At 43.2% G+C, this 24338-nt stretch overlaps 2 protein-coding genes across 4 annotated transcripts; one reads left to right on the forward strand and one right to left on the reverse strand.

Moving 5' to 3' along the window:
- The first annotated feature begins 1943 nt into the window (after positions 1-1943).
- Positions 1944-8669, forward strand: ddx49 (DEAD (Asp-Glu-Ala-Asp) box polypeptide 49). Its single transcript, XM_004564790.2, has 13 exons — positions 1944-2211; positions 2395-2518; positions 3483-3568; positions 3941-4062; positions 4298-4485; positions 4940-5080; positions 5338-5413; positions 5713-5789; positions 5975-6072; positions 6161-6235; positions 6606-6694; positions 6879-6950; positions 8411-8669. Exons 1-13 carry the CDS (start codon positions 2097-2099, stop codon positions 8579-8581), a joined length of 1434 nt encoding a protein of 477 aa, XP_004564847.1. The 5' UTR covers positions 1944-2096; the 3' UTR covers positions 8582-8669.
- LOC101481587 (regulator of nonsense transcripts 1) lies at positions 8666-22808 on the reverse strand. Of its 3 annotated transcripts, none has more exons than XM_004564788.5 (24): positions 22383-22808; positions 21865-22007; positions 21116-21205; positions 20570-20737; positions 18954-19134; positions 18705-18866; positions 18290-18374; positions 17891-17989; positions 17611-17719; positions 17228-17387; positions 16852-16970; positions 16585-16749; positions 16355-16469; positions 15777-15920; positions 15307-15520; positions 15065-15182; positions 14703-14859; positions 14276-14418; positions 13881-14055; positions 13080-13158; positions 12835-12999; positions 12241-12461; positions 11496-11618; positions 8666-11195 (listed from the first exon to the last, which is right to left on the reverse strand). In XM_004564788.5, the coding sequence occupies exons 1-23, from the start codon at positions 22551-22553 to the stop codon at positions 11499-11501; spliced, it is 3303 nt and encodes a 1100-aa protein (XP_004564845.1). In that variant the 5' UTR covers positions 22554-22808; the 3' UTR covers positions 8666-11195; positions 11496-11498. The 3 variants fall into 3 exon arrangements, with proteins under 3 accessions (XP_004564845.1, XP_004564844.1, XP_076730445.1); XM_004564787.5 differs by having other exon boundaries at positions 18287-18374; XM_076874330.1 differs by having other exon boundaries at positions 18248-18374.
- Between the last annotated feature and the right edge of the window lie 1530 nt (positions 22809-24338).

The following is a 24338-nucleotide window of genomic DNA, read 5'->3' on the forward strand; positions in this document are numbered from 1 at the left end:
GGCCACCGGACCAGATGGGGTAACCGCAAAGGTCCTAAAAGAGTGTGCAGACCAGCTGGCTGGGGTCTTCACTAAGATCTTCAACACTTCACTGTCCCAGTCCTGCATCCCGCCGTGCCTAAAGTCAGCCACAATTGTCCCACTGCCAAAGCGTACTAACATTAGCAGCCTCAACGACTACCGACCAGTTGCTCTAACACCTGTTATAATGAAGTGCTTTGAGAAACTGGTCCGACGTCACATCATGTCCTGCCTGCCACCCACACTCGACCCGCTCCAGTTTGCATACAGAGCTAACAGATCAACTGAAGATGCCATTGCTACAACGCTCCACACCACCATCTCTCACCTGGAAGTGCAGGGCCGTTACGCCAGGCTGCTCTTTGTTGACTTTAGCTCTGCTTTCAATATGATACTCCCGGACAGACTAATAGATAAACTGCTGGAAATTGGACTTCCTTCCACCACCTGCCGCTGGATCAGAGACTTCCTCTCAGACCGTGTACAGAGAGTTAGAGTGGGGCCTCATCTTTCCTCAGCCCTCAGCCTCAACACCGGCTCTCCACAAGGCTGTGTACTGAGTCCCCTACTGTACACTCTGTACACACATGACTGTGTTAGTTCCCACCCAGACAACACAGTCATCAAGTTTGCAGATGATACCACTGTGGTGGGGCTCATCTCAGGGGGAGATGAGACTGCATACAGAGCTGAAGTTCAGAGGCTGTCAGATTGGTGTGCAGACAACAACCTGGACCTCAATACCACCAAAACAAAAGAACTGGTAGTTGACTTCAGAAGGAGGAAGTCCGAGCTGCAGCCTGTCAGCATCAACGGCGAGTGCGTGGAAAGGGTCTCCAGTTTCAAGTTTCTGGGTGTGCACATAGACACAGACCTCCAATGGAGCTCTAACACCTCTGCGGTCTTAAAGAAGGCCCAACAGCGTCTCCACTTTCTGAGAATCCTCAGAAAAATGGACCTGAAGAAGGAGCTGCTGACCGTCTTCTACCGCTGCTCCATTGAAAGTGTGCTGACATATTGCATCGGTGTGTGGTTCTCCAGCTGCACCACAGCACACAGAAAGGCACTCCAGAGGGTCATCAACATGGCCCAAAAAATCATTGGACATACTCTTCCCTCCCTGAAGGACCTGTACAGCACTCGCTGTCTCAAGAGGGCACGCAGCATCCTACGGGACTGCACACACCCAGGACACCGGGTGTTTAAGCTGCTGCCGTCTGGCAGGAGGTTCAGGCTGCTGAGGTCCCGAACAAATAGACTCAAGGACAGCTTTTACAACAGGGCAATAGCCCTGATCAATGTAAATAGCTGACCTGACTGGCTACCTCCCTGGACTTTTTAGGGGGAGGTAACAATGTTTAAAACGATAACAATAATATTTATATTTATAACAAGGTGCAATAATAATTAATGTGCAATAATAACAGTGTGCAATACACATACACTTATTCTTCTTTTTTATACTAAGTTAATATACTGTGTTGTGTTGTTTGTTACGTTGTGATGTGTCACATCGTGTCGTGTTGTGTTATATGTGGTGCCGACGTAGGACAGTTTTTCCAATTTCATTGTACTACTGTACTATGTATGACTGTGCAATGACAATAAAGAGTTATCTTATCTTATCTTATCTTATCTTATCTTATCTTATCTTATCTTAAGAACGCTCTGCATGTTCCTGCTTTAATTTTAATGCGTTAAAAACGCTGAATGATGCGCATGTCACAGAGAAACAGCTCATATATGAAGGGTCAGCTTTAGCATCGTTCCAGAATAGATGAGATTGGATTTCTGTGGGGACAGAAATAAATTAACCGATCTATCAACTTTTTTTTTTTTTTTGCTCCACTCTCTGCTTTCAGTGTCGTTCGCTACACCGACCAGGAGATGGCAGCAACGCGCACTTTCCTCCAGTGAAGAAGACGCATTCTTGTTACGTAATCAGAAAGCGCCCGCGGACCTGATACACGAGGATGTGTTAGTGTTTACTGAAATAAGAGTATTTTAGCGATTCTTTTATCAAAACGCGTCCACAGCTGATCTCACCGAGCTTCAGAGGACGAGGTAAATCAGAAATGGGCGACTTTTCCTCCCTCGGTCTGTCAGACTGGCTGGTTAAACAGTGTAAACAGCTGGGAATCAACAAACCCACTCCAGTCCAGGAAAACTGCATGCCAGCTATCCTCCAAGGTAAGACGGGGCGGGGATACTGTCACATATATGCTTGTAATACCTGCCGGAGGATCTCTGAGTAACTGTTAAGCTGGTGTTGAGGATGTCTGGAAGACTTTCTCTGTTATTTACACAGCGGAGGTGGACTTCCTCGGCAGCTCTACATTTGCTCCATCACTATTGAGGTGTTTCTTTCCACAGGTCGGGATTGTATGGGCTGTGCCAAGACCGGCAGTGGGAAAACAGCAGCGTTCGTGTTGCCAGTGCTGCAGAAACTCTCAGAGGACCCGTACGGCATCTTCTGCCTGGTGCTCACTCCTACCAGGTCAGTGCAGGGGACAGATGTGAGCATCCAGAGTCTCAGTAATGCCTCATCAGACAAGCTGTAATAATGTTTTTTACCAAGGATATTTCCTTCATGTTTGTATTTTATTTTAGTTCGTTTTCAAGTTCACAAAGTCATTTTAATTAGTTTACATTTTTCCAAAAGTCTAGCTAAATTTAGGTAACTAACTTCTTTCATATCTAGTTTTATTATACATTATAATAACCTCGATGTACATTCAAGATTCATGGTGATAATTGAGAATCACTGGGTTAGTGCATAAATACTATTTTGTGCTGTGTTATCTTCATTTTCACAGATTTAACTAAAGAAATGGGAAAAAATGTGTTTTTAATTACAGGCAGCTGGTAACAAAGTGCTTAAAGATTCGGTTTAAAATTGCTTCGTTGATCAGCCTGTTGTGTGTAGTGTTGGGCTCGTAGTTTTAAAAAAGCAGTACACGTTGCTCTTTGCTTCTCTTAAAAGTAATGCAGTACTTTGCTTAGTTGCACGTCAGAGAAAGTAATTTGGTAAACTGCTTTTTTTCTCACAGGCAAGTTACTCTGTAGTAATTATAACTGCAATATGATTACTGAATTTATTAGAGTTACTAAGTTACTGAAAAATCTAATGTTATTACATTAACACGTTACTTTGGAGCGTGTTATTCTAATACTGGTTCATCCTTTGAGCTAAGTGTCTCCTTTATCCTTGAATGAGTCATAGGTCAGTGTTGGCTTAACAAACCAAAAACATTCATCTGAAAATGATCAGTTACAAGGACTAGAGTGAAAATGAGTGAAAAGCAGGCCAATGAGTAACTCTGAAAGACCTTCAGAAAGCCCAAAGAACTATTGTTTAAGACCACTTAAAAAAAAAAAAGAAATACGAGAAAGTCTGATCCTTGGAAACAAAATATAAAGAAATGAGGGGTCGTTCAAGATTTTTACACACATTTTTACAGGGAGCTGGCCTATCAGATTGCAGAGCAGTTCCGAGTCCTGGGGAAACCTTTGGGTCTGAAAGAATGCATCATCGTCGGTGGAATGGGTAACTACTTTCTTATTTCTGGGTTGAGGTTTTTGTTTTTTTGTTTTTTGCAACAACAAAAAAAAGAAAAGAATAAACATCAGAGATTCTTTCTCCCTGAAATCTCTCATCAGTATTTTTGAAGCAAATAATTGAGCAGCTGACCTTTAATCAGAGTGTAAAAATGTGCCAGATTTACCTGTTTCTGTTGTGCTTTGAGTGAATTTATTCCACCTGTGCAGAATTCACAGTTCACCGTTAAAGGTGGGAGTCCTGCTCAAAATGTGATGATGCTCAGCTGCAGGAACCAAACAGTGTTGCCATTTTCCATGAACTTGGTTTGCTTTTGTCTGATACTCGTGCTCTGTGCTGACTCTGCTGTGTTGTGGGCAGACATGGTGACCCAGGCCCTGGAGCTGTCCAACCAACCACATGTAGTCGTAGCAACCCCAGGCCGACTAGCCGATCACATCCGCAGCTCCAACACCTTCAGCATGAAGAGGATCCAGTTCTTGGTGAGTTCACCGAAACTCCAGATCCAATGATAAGATTATTGTTATTACATAAACTTCTGTTTATATGAAGTACTTATGTCACGTACAAGTTGTAATCTTTCACCAGTGTGCACACTGTTTAGTATTTTTCCACCTTGTGGAGCCACAGTTAGATGTTCAGTAACTGTGATGTAATTGGATATAATATCTCCTGGTTTTAGTGACTGTTTGTGTGTCTCCTTTTTGTCTGTGGCAGATTTTGGATGAAGCAGACCGGCTGCTGGAGCAGGGCTGTACCGACTTCACCAAAGACCTGGAGGTGATCCTGGAGATCCTGCCGGCCAAGCGTCAGACGATGCTGTTCAGCGCCACATTGACCGACACCCTGCAGGAGCTGAAGAGCATCGCCATGAACGAACCGTTCTTCTGGGAGAGCAAATCGGAGTGAGTGACCTGCATCTGTCTCGCGATTTGCAGGTTATTCATGGTCCAGTGAGAAATCGAATAAAACTGTTAGCAGGGTTCAGATTGGGAAACGGCGTGTGCAGATTTTCACCGGATACGTTCACAGAAAACTAAAAGAAACGATGTAAAATGTGAAAGTGTGTACAGAATAAAACAGCAGCTCAGCAGCTGAGCTTTTTGTTCTCTGTTCAGCTTTACATGTTTTCTCCTCCTGGTGAGGTTAAATCTGTTTTCTGATCTCGGTGGGCAGAAAAAGGTAATAGAATCTAACTGTGCATGAGCGCTGTGTCACAGAGGCTCCACAGTGTTCAGTTGTTTCATCACCTGATGTTTCTGAAGCCCCGTCACCTTCAGCGATGCTGTCTGTTATATTTTTGAAATATCAAATCTAATCAGTGGTCAGTGATTTATCTTTTGTTATTGATGTTGTCAGAACACGAACGGTAGAGGAGCTGGACCAGAGATACATCCTCACTCCAGAGAAGGTGAAGGACGCCTACCTGGTTCATCTGATCCAGACATTCACCGATGAGCATGATGATTGGTCCATCATCATTTTTACCAACACGTGCAAGTAAGAAGCCACGAGGGGTTCAGCATCCTGTGTGCACATTTACAGATTAAAGCAAGGCGGTGCTGTTTTATGAAGCACAGTCTGGACTGTGATCATTAATTTTCCACATGTTATAACATATATTTGATTTAGAAGAGGAAAAAAACGATCATATGAATGATGTAAAACTTCTGCGTGCAGGTCTTTGAGTGTTCTCGCCTTTTTGTAGCTGTGGTTATGCTCACGTCGCACTGAATACATTTTCTTGACCAATTCAGGAGCTGTCAGATCCTCACCATGATGCTGCGGGAGTTTAACTTTCCAACCATCTCTCTGCACTCCATGATGAAACAGGTGAGGCTTGTGTGAACAGCAGCAAGGGCACAAACTGACATCAGCAGGGGGCCTGCTGAGACATTTTAAGGGCAGCTTCTTTGCAATGACAGCTGAGTGAGGTGCAGTCAATTAACTTTGCACCTACAAAGCATTTGACTTTGCTTTCTGTGTTGGAGATTTCACAATTCCTCAGAGGTCCTCTACAAATATCTGGGAATTATATTTGTGTCATTAAAGGGACAAAGAGTCTGTTGAAAAGCTTTTTATAGCAGATAAATGAACCCGCAGAATAACAGACTGTGCTTTTTGTTCTTCAGAAACAACGATTTGCAAACCTCGCCAAGTTCAAAGCCAGCGTCTACAAAATCCTGATAGCGACTGATGTAGCTGCCAGGTGAGAATGCACGCAGAGCATTGGAAAGAAATGAAAAGGCCACATTTTTATGACTCTAATCAACAAATCTGACACAAACATTATGTAGTGTGAGCCTGTTTAAGGCTTCTGTCACTCCTCAATGGAGACACCACAAAGCATTTCAATGCAGAAACATGCGTTTTCCTGTTACTTCCCACCCACAGGGGTTTGGATATCCCAACTGTCCAGGTCGTCATTAATCACAACACCCCCGGCCTTCCCAAGATCTACATCCACAGAGTCGGGCGAACAGCCAGAGCAGGTTTTGTTTCTGGTTCTTTTTTTCTTCTGAAATCGTCTTCCTCGCGACATAAACACCACTCATACACTGTGATGTTTTCCTCCTGCAGGGAGGAACGGAGTGTCCATCACGCTGGTCACGCAGTACGACATCCACCTGATTCACTCCATCGAAGAACAGATTCGTAAGTTGTATCTAGGGCTCAGTTTAAAGACCTGTGAATAAAGCTGGTAGGAAAGCTGCACCTCAGGATAGATTGTAGTCCATCGGTAACATTAATAAGTAAAACATGTAAAACTTTTGACTTTTAGAGATTGTATTTTATCTTAAACTTGGATGTTTGCACAATTTCTGATTGCAAAAGAGATTAGATAATGATTTTTGCTTTTTGAGATCTACAGCTCATCACCATCTTGTAAATATCACAAAGTGTGTGTGTGTGTGTGTGTGTGTGTGTGTGTGTGTGTGTGTGTGTGTGTGTGTGTGTGTGTGTGTGTGTGTGTGTGTGTGTGTGTGTGTGTGTTTTTAAACACTGGCCTCTCGTCTTCTTACAGAAACCAAGCTGAAGGAATATCCTGTGGAGGAGAAGGAAGTCCTGAAGATCCTCACCCAGGTCAACGTGACCCGGCGGGAGTGTGAGATAGTACGGATGTTTTATCACTTATGCTCACCTCTTGCTTTTCACTGTGCTGAATCCAGTTAAAGTGGAACATCGCTGTTGTTTCACACGATGACTGACAGTCTGAAAATTGTCCCGTTAGTCAGGGATGCCTGTTTTGAACCTGCCTCACCAGTTAAGTGTTTTCACTGTAAACTCCATGTTGCAGAAACTCGAGTCAACAGACTTTGATGAGAAAAAAGAGATCAACAAGAGGAAACAGCTGATCCTGGAGGGGAAGGTGAGTGCAGCCTCTTAGTGAACTATTTAAACATTATTCTGTTTTTGATTAGAAGCATCATTATTATATTTTTAAGTCGAGTTGAACGTCTGAACAACAGTGAGGCGTTATTTTCCAGATCTCGGGGTGACTGCTACTTAGGCAGAAGGGACAAAATAATTTTAATAGTTTGATATAAATATAAATAGTAAAACTAGACTAGAGTCTATGAAAGGTCTGTAAAAAAATAAACAGCTTCTTATAAACTCTGAAATTTTTATGAGTCATGCTTGATGCCTTTTACTTCACATTTAAGGTTGATTGAAGATCATAAACATTCAGAACAGCAGCGTTACACATCAACTCGCCAAAACTATGAATACGAGACAAATTAAATGTTATCCAGTATTTGACCGTCTCCTGATGACATCACCTACTCCTGAAGGGTGAACGGCAAAGCAAGATTAATGACTTGGTGAGCTCTTTTTACCGGGCTAAATCGCCATGGTAACTTATGCTGAATACATCACCTGTGCACGATGTTTTAGCCAAGTTTTAGTTTAAAATGAGCTGGATCTTTTTTTTTATTATTATTTTTCATTTATTTACAGGATACTGTGTGATATAGATTATGAAGGAATAATATATGCAACTAAAATTAGAGCTAGCTATAAAGTTCCACCAGTGCAAACTGTGTTTAAGTCTTTTATAGTGCTGTAATTGCAGCTGCTGGAGCAAAATTGACGATGGCATTTGTCACAGCACACAATATTTTGCTGCGAGGCTGTCGGAAAGTAACCTGTGACTAAATACATCCAGTTTAAAGTTTCGGAGCTCTGATGTTCACCTGACATAAAGAAGTGAAGCGCAGGATTCAAGTAAATTAAATCAAGTTGAAATGTTTTTATTTGACGAGTCTGCCTTGCAGCAGTGTTGCATTTAACTGTTACATTTTTTTTTTGTTCTTTCATCACCGTTGTGATGACAACGTAATGTAACAGTAATGAGAGCCCACACAGAGCATGAAGCAGAGAACATTTAATAACCACTCTGTCATCTCTGATTGGGGTTCTGTATCTTGTCAAGCCAGCGACTACAACACAGCTGTGGTCGCTGAGGGTCAAAGGTTACGCTGCTCACACTCACAGGCAGTAGCTTTTTGTGGCCATGTCTACTTTTAGTATGGATTCTCTACAAGAGAAAATCCATCATAAGTGTCCAGCGCCCTTCTGCAGCGGAGAACTGATGGAATAACCAGTACGTGTTATTACGACCATGTGCATAACTAGCCTGTGTGAAACAAGCCTTTAGTAGCAGTGTGATGTTTTGGCTGCACAGGTGTAATGAATATGGACACACATGATAGCAGCAGGCACCTCTCTATTCACCGTGTTTTAAATAGAGTGCCTAAAATACCTGGTACCTGCCCTACGGTGAGTTTGGCATTCTGGTATTCAAGAAGTCATTTCCTGCCATTTCAGGATCCAGAGCTGGAGGCCAAAAGGAAAGCTGAGCTGGAGAAGATCAGGAGCCAGAAGAAGAAGTTCAAACAGAAAATCCAGGAGAGCATTCAGAAACAGAAACAGCTAAAAAAGAAACTGATGAAGAGAAGACAGACGAAAAAGAAAGAGGCGGCGCAGGCAACTGCATGAAAACCGCCTCATGTATATACTGCACACTGTATAATAACCTGTAATATTTGTACCTGCAAATAAAATTCAAGCCACAGAAACAACTGAAGTTGACAGCGTTTATTGATTCAGTTTAACAAGAGAATCAGCATCTTGTGATGAAACGTCACTGCAAATAAGACTGTTTCAAATATGTATTTACATCACATTGAGACTTTATTTCATGAATTAAATCTCGGCCTAATGACGTGGTGAATGAACGCTCTGTGTGGAACAGAATCACATCTTCAATGATTGCTGCACATGTTGGAATTGACTGGAGCTCAGAAGATGGGAGGAAAAAAATATTACGGCAACATTTTTTTAAAGCTAACACATTAGGATTCACCGGAACAAGTTGATATGCTAAAATGTCAACTATTTCTAACTCAAACATAACAATGTAAAGCGCAACATGATTGTCACGTGTGTGCAGAAATAAGAAGCAGGTGAGAAACAACGGTGCAGTACATTCTTGCTGTGTTCAGAAAGTGTCATTCCTGGAAGAAGTTACAAAACTACAATCCTTCGGACAGTTTGAAGAGAAGATACAAAAAAAAGAAAGAAAGGAAACGGCGTCCCGCTCATTCCTGTACTCAGCAAGTTGCTACGAAAAAAATAGATATATCCCATATTTCAGTAAAACTACACAACGAAACGATGCACACGGCAGCAAAATGTCTGACGAAAGCAAAGTGGATCAACTCAGGAGGAACTGCTCAGCACAAATCAAACAGCCACAGAAGGGGAAAATAAAATCTAACAACCTCCATTTTTACCTCACAGAGAAGGAAGGTGGCTTTTGTATCCCCTGCCCCTCAATCAGCCCAGCTGCTAGACTCACTCGCATTTTATTCAAACAATAAAAATATATAAATAAAACAAGTCCTTTTCTGTGGGTTTCTTAAGCCCTCTGGTGTCAGAAAGTTTGTTGGAAATGCTGGTCGTTTGACTGGAACTACATTCATGCTTGTGCTGCGGCTGTTTATCTGAGGGTGAGCGGTTATAGGCACTGATTCTGGTCTCATTCGCTGTTTATTTCATCTCTCTGCCACCGCCCAATCAGTACTGGGTGGCATTTTCTGCTGTGAGTGACTGGGGGTTAATAACAGAACAATTTGAATCCACAGGAACCAAAAGTCTTTCGGGTCAAGTTCATTTCTGAATTTCAAACACTTCTTTTCAACCTGATTAGCTTTCGTTGTATTTGGGTGGTCAACGTGACCTTTAATATGGCTTCATTAAGGTGGAAAACACAGTGGCATCTGGTATGAAAAAGTCCACTCTTTCCCCTAAAACTTTGACTTTAACATGTTTCCTTCTCTGCCTCAGCCACCTTCCTTTTCTTCTACTTTCTTGCGGTTGATTGATAGCCACGACTGCCTGTTAGCCTCATCTAAATGTCCCCGTTTAGTTTCTCTTACCTTAAGCAGGGATTCACGTGATGAGTGTGGACAGTCCACAATCCCCTGAGGAAATCACTCAGAGCAAAAGCATTCAAGCATTTGCCAATGTAAGCGTACACAGGGTGTTTTAAAAAGACAGCGGGACGTCAAAGACGCCGTCGTCTGAAAGATTAAAATAAGAGGGGAAAAAAAAAAAAAAAGCCTTTGCTGAAACATCAAATGACGCCGAGCTGAATATTCAATGCTGGTCACGTTTGATAGTTTCAATGACTTTTTTGCAATTTTGTGCTCTGTGGTAAGAAAGGTAAACTGTCCCATGATGATCGCGACATCGTCGGGATTCGCGTCTCATGTCTTGAAAACGAAGGAGAAAAAAAAAAGTCTGAAATCCCCATGCCCCTCCACCACTGACGGGTGGTCGAAACCACCCCACTGCAGACCTTGTGAACGAGCCAGTGGTTCTCAAGGCAAATGAAAGGCCTTTCAATATCAGACTCAGACACAGAAACAGAGTTTGTCGTTCCCCTCTGAGAGGGTCCGTCGACTGCCGCTTTCTTTAGAGGCTGCTGAGGTTTGGAGGGTCCAGTAGAAGACAGTAGGTAGCACGCTTCTCCCATGTCAAACCTAATTTTAAAAACAGTCCAGGGCACTGCACAGGTTGATAGTCAACCAGCTTTTAAGCATGGGGAAGCAGAACGGCAACCAGGTCGTGAAACCAGGTTTCTTCAAATTCTGCTGAAAATCTACGATCTTCACCTGAAGACGAGCGTATAAACTTTTCTCAGACGCTGTGGATGGGAAGGTGTTGGGAAGATTATTTTATTTGGAGCTCAACCTCATTTGGATTCCCATGAGAGACCGTTTGGACCTCTCGTGTTTCCCTCAGCAGCCCGACCACAAGCCGCCATCTTTTCGACCTCCCTCCTTCACGGGCATTGGTTCCTGCCTCTCACTTGTTCACTCGGCCTCTTATGCCATCTCCCTGCCTGTCTGTTCGTGCTCTCTTCTTCTACCCTCTTTGTTTCTCTCGCTGGTCATTGGTTTGGTTTCGCTATCCCGTCGCTTTCACTTGGTGGTGCTTCGGTTGTAGCAGAGGAAAACAGGTATCCATTTTATGTTTTTATTATTTCCCAGATTAAAAAGCTGATGAACTAAGCTCAGCTCAAGCCTAGCTCCCTTCTTTGGGTAACCTGCAAGACAACACGGATGAGAAAAGTTGAGCTGGTTAGAGCTTTTGCATAACATGTTTTATATGCCTGATGTGATTTTAGCTCATCCACAAGTCAATTATTATATAACATTTCCAGTGGATGATTCCTGAGGTTTCAGGCACTTTCACAAAGTTTTATGTGAAACTGGACTTAAAATATATTGTAAGTTAGCCAAGATCAGTGAGACACCTGAAGCTTGTGGCAATCAGTCATGAGATCAGCTTTCCTCTGAATACTTTGACACTACACTGCAGCTAAAGACATAGTTCATGTACTTACACTTCAGTACTGCGACAGTCCAGTCACGCCGCCATGCTGGTACGCACGTTCACCCTGGTAGGTCGAGTCCTGGGACAAAGCCACGTCGATTTGGGACTTGAACTCGTCACCCAGGTAGCTGTCCTGGAGGACATAACGGTACACAAATCAGTTGTTTTTCCATCCAAGATTGTTCAAGTTTGTCCACCGACGCCTTCAGAGTTTAACCGATAAGTGTTGAGAGTCATCCAGACGTTTTCAAGGGACACTCAGACGTACCTGCCCCTGAGCAAGCAGTTTTATCTCCCCTGAAAACAGCCCTGAATGAACTGCTGCAGAACTTTTGCAAAGTGAGAACACACAATGGCGAATCAAAAAGCGCCTGGTAGTTCCTGAGGTGGAAAACACTGCAAAGTGTTTAGACAGGAAACTTTTTCTTTAACCTTTTCTAATTCAATCTTAGTAATGCTTTTATTTATTTATTTATTTATTTAAATTGAATGAATCTGGATTAGAATACAGTTTCTCTGGTCTAGATAGGAGACTGGTATTTATAATGATTTTAAAAGATATGTAGCAACTCATCATTCCAGGTTAATTTCAAAACAAAAAATTCTCAGAGGATTAATGCATGATCACAACCCAAGAGATTATTAATGAAACAGCAACACTGATGATATTTATGGCAGCAGTTAAACTTGGTTGTCATTAAATTAGCGTTACTCTCTGCTGCATCTCCTTTCTTTAAGCAACAGTGACGCGTTACCTGGGAGAGCTCCGGCTGGGAGAGGCCAGGCTGGCTCATCTGTGAGGGCTGGCTCATGGAGATGTAGCCTTGTGTCAGTGGCCCCTGGGAGAAGGATTGGGAGGCTCCATCCTGGCTGGCCTGACTGTTGGGTCCATTACCCTGACAGGCACCCTGGTGTGCTGAACCACGGACCCTCTGCCGCCCACCACGCCCAGGCTTACCTTTCATTGCTCCACGCCCTTTAAGGAGGGGGAGGAAGGAAAAAATAAATAAATAAAATCACAACCTGTCAAGTCATTATGCTGGGTAGGTATAAGGCATGAGAAGTGACAGTTATCAAATATCATTGAAGGACTTTGAATTATGCCCTCAGTGAGCAGCAATTTTTTGGAATCACTGAACATTAAAAAACAAACAAAAAAAACAACACATCCAGAATAACCCGTCTGCGTGCCGTTATTAAGGTAGTCTGAGGTGGGACTAGTCCGAGCAATGCTGGAGGAGGTCTATCAACTTTCCCTCTCCCCCTTTTTTTTTCTCCTTCTTAGGTTTAGATTTGCAGTTTCAATGAAAAACAAACTTTCCTCACTTCTCCTTTTGCTGTTATCGTACCTGCAGCAGGGCCATTGGGCTGACCTAGATAGCTAGGTGGAGCCATTGGTGGCATCACCAAGTTGAAGGGTATAGGAATATTCATAGCAGCCATGGGACCTGGGCCTGCACCAATCATCCCAATCTGGTCATGTGTTTGGAAGTACATATTAGATGGACGTCCACCTGAAAGAGATCATCAGTATCGATAAGACATGACATGCATGATTTAAAAAAAAAAAAAAAAAAAAAAGCTGACATATTACCATTGCTCCGGTCGTATGCAGAACCAGGGATGAGAGCCTCACGGGCATCGTACATTGCAGTGCTCATAAAACGTCCTCCCTGGAAAACACCGGTGATGTTTAGAACAAATTTGACTGATTTGCACTAACCAGCTTAAAAAACAACAACAACAACAACAACAACAAAACCACTGCTGCCTTCAGTTTACTTCCTGTGACAGCTGACTGGATGCATGCAGCCTTTACATTCATGGCACAAGTTTTGGGAGACCCCCTCGTGTCAAAGCAGGTGTGAATCAGACTCTCCTCAACTTGCTAAGCACAACACTCCTCATCAGAAGAGAAACAAGACACATTTAAAAACAAATAGACAGCAAAGACACAAAAACACCTTGTGACCAAAAGGTTGAGCCCCTTTTCCACTAGTACCTACTCTGATCGATTCGCCACCTGATACCAGGTACTAAAATGTGAGGATGTCAAACTGTGCATGCCACCGATTAGCAGGTCAATGGCGTCACTCAATGAGTCACGAGCATCTTGTTCACAAAAACACATCTTGTTGGATACTAATTTACGTCACAGGACGCTTGGCCGCGTTGCTGTGACGACGACCATGCACATTAGGTTGTAATGGAATGCCAGTCGAACAGAGTCAAGTCAATCCAAGCAGGTAGTAATGGAAAGGTATCACGATCCTAAACTACTTTTTAACTCAACTTCCACTGTTACTCAGGTGCCAATTCCCAGTATTAGTTTGGATTCATACATCATTTAAAAAATTTAAAAAAAAAAAAAAAATGTATGACGCGTCCTACTCACAGGGTTGATGGTGTTGACCAGTTTGCGGGGCTTGCTGAACTGCATGAGGCTCTCCCTCAGGTTGTTTAGGGGCCCCTCCACGAGGACCTTTTGCTCCTTGTAGTTGTTCAGCAGGTTGTTCCACAGTGGCTGCTTGGAGAGCGCCTTGGGGTTGCCCACAATGATGACACCATACCTTCAGACATAAGACAACTGATGAGGGGTAGGTTGCAGCTTACACAAATCACACAGTGTGAAATGTTGTGTGCGCAGAACAGAGTCAATCTAGTGTGTGTTCATATAGCCTGATCGTTAAAATGAAGCTAAATTTGACACATGAGTCATTCAAATCAGAAACGCACGATCGATTGAGCCGTGCTTCATCTGTCCACTGTGATTATTTTAACAGTTCTTACTTGGCCCTGGTCAGCGCCACGTTGAGACGGCGAGGGTCGTTCAGGAAGCCAATTCCCTGGTGCTCGTTGGCTCGAACACAAGACAGGATGATGAAGTCCTTCTCTCTGCCCTGAAAGGCGTCCACGCTGGCAATTTCCACTTGCTATAATGAATCACGATAAAAGGTGAAATTGCATTGTAAAAACAGAGGACCAAATCTGAGTGGTCGTGTGCTAAACTTTAAACAATAACTTCATGTTGGTCTACTCTCAACTCTGGCTCTCCAGTTGTTCACTTTCTTTTTTGTCCATCTCCTCTGTGGAGGAGACGGGACGTCCTACTCCTAACTGCTCCATGTTGATGTTGTCCTGGTATATCTCCTAATGTGTGTAACTATAAAGTGTTTGCTGGAAAAGGGTATTTTTGCATTTGTGTTATAAGTGATACCTGATAGAGTTTGGTGTGCAGGGAGCCGCTGAACTGCATGTATTGGACCAGGTAGGAGCGCTGACCCTCGTACGGGGTGATGATGCCGATCTGATCGGGTTTGGCTCCCGCCTTCAGCAGCCTGGTGGTGATTTTCTCCACGTTGGCAGCTTCAGTCCTGAAAAAACAGTCAATCGTATCAATATTGGGACAATCATTTAAAGTTAACTATGGCAAACTGATGCAAAAAAAAAAAAAAAAAAAAAAAAAGCAATCACGTCCACAGTTGCTTTAAACCAGGGGCCAAAACAAATTACGTCAGCAAATTTAAGTAGGATTGAAGTGAAATGCCACCAAGTAACAAACAAAATGTGAGAACTTACCTGTTAAGGTACGAGGTTCCAGAGCTGGCAATCTCCTCCTGACCTTGAGTAACGTAAAAGAACATGGGCTTGTCTGGTTGTGGCCACTGGAAATCAAAGCCCTTCTTGATGCGGTCAGCTGAGGAGAACAGGACGGTCTAATTATTGTTAAGTTATAAGTTGGTGGATCTTCTACTAATCAGCGTGGAAATCAATTTGCTCCTTCATCAAACCAGATAGTGAACTGCCGGATCGTAACAAACCTGCAGTGACGCCATTCTGCAGTGATCCCTCGTAGAAAATGTTAGAGGGGAAGGCACTGAGAGCCGGGTGCATACGGTACTGGACCTGCAGGCGGATCGGCCGGATCCCCAGGACCACTAGGCGCTCAAACAGGGACTGCGACAGACCTGCTTTAGCCGCCTTCTTACACATCACCACAGGACCCAACTGGCAGTGGTCACCCACCAGAATAAGCTGTGTGGAGGAAGAAGAGCCACATAAGTGTGACGCTTTGGTTAGTTTAACAACACAAGACAAGATATTAATGTTCAGACTGTTGAAAGTTTTAATACTTGACAGTAGCTGCTACTACAGTTTAAATGACAAAGCTTTACATTTTTAGTTGACATGTGCCAAAGTATTTCTTCATTTACTGTTAATGCAAAAAAACGACAGAAACCAAAGCAAACAGCAGCAGCTGGGAACTGATGCAGCTGTTTGGGTTTTGTACCTGCTTTGCTCCCAACACCACGGGCACCATACACTCGGGCTCAGTGGCTTGGGTGCTCTCATCGATCAGGATCGAACGGAACTGCATCTTGGCCAGACGAGGGTCTCCAGCTCCGACACAAGTGCAGCAGATTACGTCAGCATTCTGGACAACAAAGAGGAAATTATGATCATTATCTGCATCTCAGGTTGAAGAAGCTATTGAATCATCTTAATGGACTGGTACAGACAGCCAGTTGAAATGGGATATTTTCTTCTCCTGTACTGTCATGTGCTGACTGGCTGAGGCCAGTGGAGTTGCAGGATTTAGCTACACAGTAGTGTAGCAGCAACTGTCTATAATAGGGAGAGGCAACTAAGGATGTGGACAACTAATGTGGTGGATGTTTAAATGCTGCTGCCCTCAGTGATCAGCACCACAACTTGTAGTTAAAAATTAAATGTATAAATTAGGCCACTGCTTCTGCAGAATAATTCTCAGAGGCAAACAACATTTGACTGAAATCACTTGTTGCACCAAGAATGCCTGAAATCGCCGACTTCCAGCCGCATTTAAAGTGAAAACCAACACCTCCTCACCATGAGCAGCTCCCTCTCAGCAGTGCGCTTCAGAGCCCTGTAGCGTTTCTCATCAGCAGACGACAGCTCGCCAGTCTCATCTTTTAGCTGCTGTAGTTTCTGAAGCTCCGGCATACTGTGGAGACAAAGACACATCAGATTATTTACACCAGTACATTACAACACCAAATCTGTGATATAACATGGTCACACCTGGAAAATGAAGGACTATTTCCCCTCATGCTACTGACCTGTCCATGTTGCTGATCTGGTTGTGTAAAGCAAGGAAAGACACAGGGGACTCGATGGCCTCCCTGCTCTTGGCACACAGCCTGACAACCTTCAGTCCAGTCTTATCGATCTTCTCAGTCAGCTGGTCCACAGCAATGTTACTGGGAGCACACACCAAAACTGGTCTACAGGACACATGCACCACAGAGAGAAAGGGAACAAGAATTACACGACTGGAATAATAACACGCTTCAAGTATAAAAGGGTTAACTCAATTTTTGCCTCACCCGTTGCCTTGTCGGGACAAGTGGTACACAATCGTGGCAGAGGTGACGGTCTTCCCAGTGCCAGGAGGCCCCTGGATCAGACTAAGAGGTCTCTGAAGCACCGTCTTCACAGCATACACCTGAACATGCAAGAAACAAAATAAATCAACTGGATACTTAAAACAAACGCAGTTTGCCAAAAACACAAAACACTTTTTGCCGATCATAACAGAAATCTTTTCTTATTCTTTGAGTTTTCTAAATTAATTTACAAAGATGAATGTCTTTGTTGCACTAATGTACAGTAAATAAATCAACTAAAATTACACTATGTCCTACACTGAGATTATGGCCATCTAAAAGTTTTCTCGTATGAGTTACGATGTCCAAGTCTGACCTGTGAGTGATTGAGGTCAGGAAGGCCTGGGGCAGTGAAGCGCTTTGGCAGCTGGCACTTAATGGTGACATCCTCAACTTCATGCCCCAGGAGTTTGTGGTAAATGTAGCCAGACACTGAGGTCTCATCCACCGCAAACGTCTTCAGGGCGCTTTGCATCCTGCAGCAGGACATAAACAACTAAGTCAGCCGTTACTGCCAAAAATAGCTTACCAAATGCATTTAAATTAAGCTGAAATCTTTACAACTGGTAGTCAAATCAAAAAAAAGAAAAGATAAGACACAATGAATCTACTGAAAACATGAGGTGGAAATGAAATGAAAGGAAGAAAAGACCTTTTGGTACGCCATGTCGCTAAATGCTCTGGCATAAAACAGCTTACCTATCAAAGGAAGTCGACTTCCACACAAAGTCCACCTGGAAGTTGTGGGGGATTTCCACAGGTGCTCCAACACTGCTCCGCAACTCAATGGCAATTTCATCTCCATAGTCTTTAAACACGGGCTATTAAGGAAATCCAGCATTATCTGTAACATACTTCTAGTGGGTGAGTGTGGGCTTTGCTGTCTGTACTTCTCGGTTAGGACAGTCACTGCTGCCGTAAAGGGCCACGCTGGAAGGCAACATTAAGAAACAGATCATATCAGCTGTGCAAAGGATACTGTCTGGGACCTTGATGACATGACCGATGCCCTTCCACAGCGGGGCCAGGTCTCCCTTGTACCGCAGACAAATCTCATCACCTTGCATCAGCCGCATATCTGGGGTCAAGTGAAAGGACACAAGTTAGAAACTTGCATACAGAAGTATTTAAGGACAGGGCTAAGTTTATGAAAACACATGATACAATACCGTGCCCTCATCTAACCCCACAACACAAAACAGAGGTAAGAGGAGAAAAAAACAAAACAAAAAAACAAAAACAAAACACGCACACATGCCACCAAAAGATGCAGGGATGGGGGAGGTTGCGTGCAAGGCCTGAGGGGGGGGGAGTAGGATGGGAGCTACATCTGTACCACAGAACCACTGGGAGGAAGGAAAGTTTAGAGAATTACCACCTGAATCCGTCTTAGGAAGAGTGAAATAGGCAATCCGCTTTTTGTTCAGCCCCAGATCCCACCTAACTGTTATATTATCTTGAGTCTGAAAAAGGAGGAAAAAATGATCAAAACATCAGGAATAATAATACAGATATCACAGCTATGACAATATTGCAGAAAATAAAGTAAAAACACCTGATCAGAAAAGTGCCTTATGCCACAAAAACACATTTCAGATCGCATCTGTAGTCAGGAAAATCTATCATCACATCCTGCTTCAGCATGAAAATAAAATAATCCTCACCATACCATTAAAATCATTAAATGATTAAAGGCTTTTTAAAGATTAAAAACTTTAGCCATGTACATTTCTGGAAGTAAAACACCAGTAACCACATTCCAGGCACCTCTGTGTGGAACCATGTTCAGGTACCTGTGACTCCTTAAGCTTCTTGTCGTAGTCAGCTTCCAATTTGACCAAAGGGCCAAATATATTTTGGTATTGATAAGCATCCTCGTAACGCAGCAGTACATGCTGGGGCTCCTCATCTACTCCAGGTTTCTCCAGGTCTTCCAAGGTGGCAGTGGGATTGTCCTGTAGGAAAACCACAAAAAACAATAAAAACAAAGTCAACACTCTTACAAGCCCTGAAAGAGCAAAAGGCATACAAGTGGATCGTACCTTCCAGAGTTCCTCCAACTTGTTGATTTGCTGGGCCGTGATCTGACGGGCTCTAAGCTGCTCCTGTTCTGATGGGATCTTCACCAGCCAGGACAGAAAGCATCGGTCCTGGATCAGCGGCTGCCACTGCGAGCTGTCCCAGTTGATGTCCTTCAGGCTGCTTTGGCTGGCACAGGGCTGCCTGAATGGAGGCACAAAATTCAGGCCAAGTATTGGAGGTTTCAAACTAATCGAACTACTGTTAAATCACAGTACTTCTTACTGCAAGTCCATGAGGCCATACAGAGGGTTATGTTTACTGTCAGAGCCGCAAGCTCTATTTCAAGCTTAATGCACATTAGTAGGGCGGTCCAGAGACAACAGCTGCAGACTCTATAGCTGACTGCCTGTTCACTACTTTGATTGATAGTGCATATTATGTGCTATAGTCAGAACACTGGCTCTGTCTTCGCTGAACACATTGGTGTTTGTGTGACAGAAAAATCCACGCTGGGGACTTTATTTCCCACTTCCAGCACAAACAGAAAGTAACAGTCCAGAAGTGTTGTAGCTCTATTCATCTGCCATAGTACATAATGTATGTACACACACAGCTCTGTGTCTGTGCTGAACTCTGTTGATCAGAGGGCAAAAGCAGAGAGTTTCTCACACTTCCACCATGAAGAGAAAGTATCACGAGAGCAGCAAGTTCCATTAACCTCCTTCACAAACAGCAATGAACAATTAATCCTAATAATAATAATGGATTGGATTTATATAGCGCTTTTCAAGGCACCCAAAGCGCTTTACAGTACCACTATTCATTCACTCTCACATTCATACACTGGTGGAGGCAGCTACGGTTGTAGCCACAGCTGCCCTGGGGCAGACTGACAGAAGCGAGGCTGCCATATCGCGCCATCGGCCCCTCTGGCCAACACCAGTAGGCAAGTAGGGTAAAGTGTCTTGCCCAGGGACACAACGACCAGGACAGAGAGCCCTGGGATCGAACCGGCGACCTTCCGGTTACAGATGCGATTCCCAACCCCCTGAGCCACGGTCGCTAAGTCAGTCTAAGCAGACCACTGAAGGTAAAAAATATAAAACCATAACATTTATGCAAAGCCTGCCCAGTTCTTTTTATTAACTTGAAAAAAAAAAAAAAACCATAAAAAACCTAGAACATCTTCTTGACTGTTCTGAGTCTCTTTTGAGCTGCTTTAATATGTCTGAAAACAAATATGAGCCTATGTGGGGGGGCTGCAATACACAGGTCAATTAAAAATTTCTAAATACGTGTTTCATATAAATTTCTGACAAGATTATTTACCCTAAATTATTCCATTTTGTAAAAGAAGAGCTCTCTTTAGCAAAAATACATTAAAATAAAAAGGTTCATCAATTTTGTTCATGAACCTTCATCTGTTGGCCATTTTTTCCTGTCTATCTCATTATTCAGGCATCTCAAGGCCTCTTTACCAGTGTCCTAAAGTCTAAAGTAAGGGGGAGAAACCTAAATAACTGAGAAGAAAAGAACTTTATCATAAACTTCCAGAGTCAAATGTAAATATTCAGATCAAGCTTCACAGAGGTAGAATATTGTCCTGCTTCAATCAGGACAGTCCCCAGCAACATACCTGCAGAGTAGCACCACCACAGAATCAGCCTTTGCTGGGATGAAGCCCAGGAGAAAGACGTTGCGACAGCCGCAGTTGTAACATTCCAGCACGGTTTCGCCCAGCGGCCCATCTTTATGCAGAGTCACTTCTTTGCATTTCGCTCTCACCAAATGGTTCACAATATGGCTGCGAGGCAGACAATGGAAGTCAAACCAAACAGAAAATTAAAAAACTGACACTGAGCCCGAGAGCAAAAGTGGGAAACGGCCCACTTCACAGTTATGAACAAAGGCTGTGAATAGGATACGATTCCTATTACACTGCTTGGTAGCATCTACAGTAAATAAACCTGAACACGCCCTCTGTTCAACCAATGCAAATACAAGAGTTGCCATCTACTTCTCACAGATCTCTCATTACACACATGCCACATGACCTGTCTGTCAAAATATGGCTGGTGTTGGCAGAAGTGTGTGAAAATTTCATTGTTATCGTTTCAGGTTATTAGTAGTTTCACTTTCCGATTCCTACATGCAATTAAATAAAGACAAGCTGACGACGCACCTGCCGGATGTATTGCCACGCCCATTACAGAACCACTTCTTGCTGGTATTGCAGTACACCACACACGCTGGATCGTGGATACCACAGTAGCTGTAAGGAACAACCACAGCAGTGTTCAGAGCAAACACAACAAGAGCAAAAGACCAACTGTACACACATGATATCGGATGTCAAAGGAGTCAGCATATTATACGGACCCTGTCAAATGCTACATGCTCACATGCCTCAAACACAAATATGAAATGTCATGGGAATATGTTGCCGCCATACATGCAGGACTCTTGAAGCTAATTCATATTCAATAGGTGTCAAAAACATGTACAGTATTTCATAAGTTTCAACAAGAATGCACACAAACACTCCCAGAAAGCCAATTTAAGAGAGTTAAATACATTTAAATTGCATATTTAACTGCCAATTCTTATTAAAAGCTTTTACCTAAATTGCACTGTCAATTTAATGTTTAGTATTCTTACAGGATTATGAAAGTAAACAGGAATGAGATTCAAGCAGTAATGTGAAAAGTATTAAAGCTGGTTGACATTTCATCAGGGCCACGTGAATCGTATCGTAGCACTAAAATTATAAACCTCTGATAGTGCACTACAATTCAACCATTGTGAGTAGCTAAAAATTGTACAGCATACTAGTGATGTAGATGACGATCACTAACTAATGTACTGCAATCAGTTCATCGGTAACGCACAGTCTGCTGACATCCTGCCACGGTGCGATTTTTTCCAGCGTACCTGCACGCGTGCAAGGGCAGGTCTTTGGTGTAGTACGTGTCCTCTTCATCCTCCTCAAAGTTCAGCTCGGCCAACAGTTGGCTGGCTTTGGCCACGGAATCATCCACTCCACCGTTGTGAAGACCCTCATCGGGACCATTTACCTGCAGCACAACACCTGCTTTACTGAACAAACTCACCGCTAACGATTAGCAGCCAGGCACACAGCGCTGAGAGAGCCACTAAATTATAAGTTGACAGGTTGTCAGCGCTCATGAATTTTCTCTATGATTTTTACAGTTACGCTCACGAGTTTAGTTTACCTAACACAGTTCAAAATAAAGATAAAAATACAATTACTGTTACTTCAGAAGTTTAGTTAGGGGGCTTGCTAACGCTGCAACCCAGCTAACACTGAGCTAAGTAATGCTATCCAATTTAGCGGGCTAACAGGTAGCGCTGGGTCAGCTAGCTAACTACAGCTAGCGTCAGTAAAGCGCGCTTTCTCGTGCCTTCCTGTGAAATTGAAAACCTCAGACCTGGCTGTCCAGCTGGCTCTGTGTCTGCCCTTGAGTTTGCGTCTGACTGGGAAGGGTGAAGTCGGTGAAGTCATACTCCGAGCCCTGGGTGTCCGCTCCGAGCAACTCCGCTTCCTCGGTGTCCAGGAAGGTGAGGGTCTGGGAGCTCGGCCCGTACGCCTCCACGCTCATCTCGACTCTCTCAACTTTCGCTTTACTGGCGGGTTTCCGGGATTAGTATAAAGACAGTTAAAATCCAAAGCGTTTTCGTTGATCGACAATTGGTTTAGAGCCCGACGTTAACAGTCTCAGTTTGAACCTAAATAAAAAAAAAAATGGAACCGATCGGAACCTCGAAAGCTGCAGCAGGTCCAACAGCCGCGGTGACGGACTTCCCCAACGTGTGACGTTCACCGGAGGCTGGAGCTCAGCTCACAGACAGGTCTCTACAGGGAAGAGCTCTCACTCTGATCCCATATCCGGGTCTCAAAGCAACGTCACGAAACGCTGTGAAGAAATCCATTAAAAATAGCAATACTAATACATATAATACTCCTAGCTCTTTTGACAGTTTTTTCAGTAGGTTTTGTTTTAATTTTTTTTTTATACAAATTGCATGATTCCCAATTTGTGTCCAAATCTGGTTAAAAATTTTTTTTAATCTAATCGTGTTTTTAGTATGTTTTGTATGGATAGCAACGAGTAAAAACTCGGTCCCACGAGTTTATCATTGAGTTTTAGGTAATTACGTTAACAGCAAAATTGTTTAAAATAGTATCAACCAAGGCAGGGTCTGCTTAAGTAACTTAAATGTGAGCATTTAGATGGCTCCTATGCCAAAATGTATTTTAAAGAATTCAATCAAATGAGAGGTCTACGAGAGCACTAAGATATGAAGGTATGTACCAAAGAGGAATGAACGTTAATAGGAGTGAGCCATGCCTGTGAATGAGAGAGGCAGGTGGAAAGGTCAAGATGCAATGAGGAGGTGGGTGAGTTGAAATACTTGGGGTCAACCATGCAAAGCAATGGACAGAGAGGTGAGAAAGAGTTAACATAGGATAAAGATGAATGTCAGGTGATTTTTCCACAGGTAATAGGTCTTGAATAATCAGGTCCTAACTTGTCTTAAAGATCTCACAGTACCATACCGCATAAATAGAGAATTTGTGGTTCTACTAGAGTTTCTAAAAGTGGAATGGGAAGAAGAGCCTTCATCTTTCAGGCCCCTCCACTATAGAATCAACTCCCTGTTTGGATTCAGGAGACAGACACTCTCTCTACTTTGAATATTAAGCTTAAAACTGATTTTTTAAAAGGGTTATAATTAGGGCTGTATCAGGCAACCCTGAAATTTCCCTTAGTTATGCCGCAAAAGGCCTAGACTGCAGGGAGCTTCCCATCATACATTGTTTCTTCTTCAATCACCTCATTTTCACTTTTTGTGTTTATGCACCACTTTGCATTCAATCATAAGTTATTATTAATCTCTGGCTCTCTTCCACATTAGGTTTTTTGTCCCTTCTTCCTCTTCTTACCCCCAACTGGTCACAGGAGATGGCCACCTCTCCCTGAGCGTTTCTACCTGTTAAAGGGAGTTTTTCCTTTCTACTGTTGCCAAGTGTTTGCCCAGAGGGCGTTGTATGATTGTTGGGGATTTATTCCAGGGTCTTTATCTTCCAATATAATATTCCAATGCTTTTTTGAATTGGTGCTATATAAATAAAACAGAATCAAATGGAATTGGTGACAGGAGGATAGCAGCAAGAATGAAACGGGAGGGGAAAAAAAGACAGGAGGCAGAAGTGGAGGTGACAAAGTTAAAGTTAGTGACCAAGAGAAGGAGGCACAGCTTAGGCTGAATAGTTTGGAGACAAAGTTAGAGAAAAAGGCTGGGTATATTAGGATAGACCACAGAGAAGGATCATGGATGTAGTGATGGGCATGTGTGACTGAAGAGGATGCTAGAGATCTGAT

This window comes from Maylandia zebra, linkage group LG15 (assembly GCF_041146795.1).
Source record: "Maylandia zebra isolate NMK-2024a linkage group LG15, Mzebra_GT3a, whole genome shotgun sequence".
NCBI lineage: Eukaryota > Metazoa > Chordata > Actinopteri > Cichliformes > Cichlidae > Maylandia > Maylandia zebra.

What these genes read in the sequence shown, in the direction of transcription:
- ddx49 (XM_004564790.2), top strand. Translation starts at nt 2,097, where the DNA reads ATGGGCGACTTTTCCTCCCTCGGTCTGTCAGACTGGCTGGTTAAACAG. An exon ending in CATCATCGTCGGTGGAATGG is followed by an intron (nt 3,569 to 3,940) that starts GTAACTACTTTC and finishes TGTTGTGGGCAG; the next exon opens with ACATGGTGACCCAGGCCCTG. An exon ending in AGCTGATCCTGGAGGGGAAG is followed by an intron (nt 6,951 to 8,410) that starts GTGAGTGCAGCC and finishes CTGCCATTTCAG; the next exon opens with GATCCAGAGCTGGAGGCCAA.
- LOC101481587 (XM_076874330.1), bottom strand. Translation starts at nt 22,553, where the DNA reads ATGAGCGTGGAGGCGTACGGGCCGAGCTCCCAGACCCTCACCTTCCTG. An exon ending in CGTGGCAATACATCCGGCAG is followed by an intron (nt 20,738 to 21,115) that starts GTGCGTCGTCAG and finishes TCTGCCTCGCAG; the next exon opens with CCATATTGTGAACCATTTGG. An exon ending in AGAAGCTTAAGGAGTCACAG is followed by an intron (nt 18,375 to 18,704) that starts GTACCTGAACAT and finishes CTCCTTTTTCAG; the next exon opens with ACTCAAGATAATATAACAGT.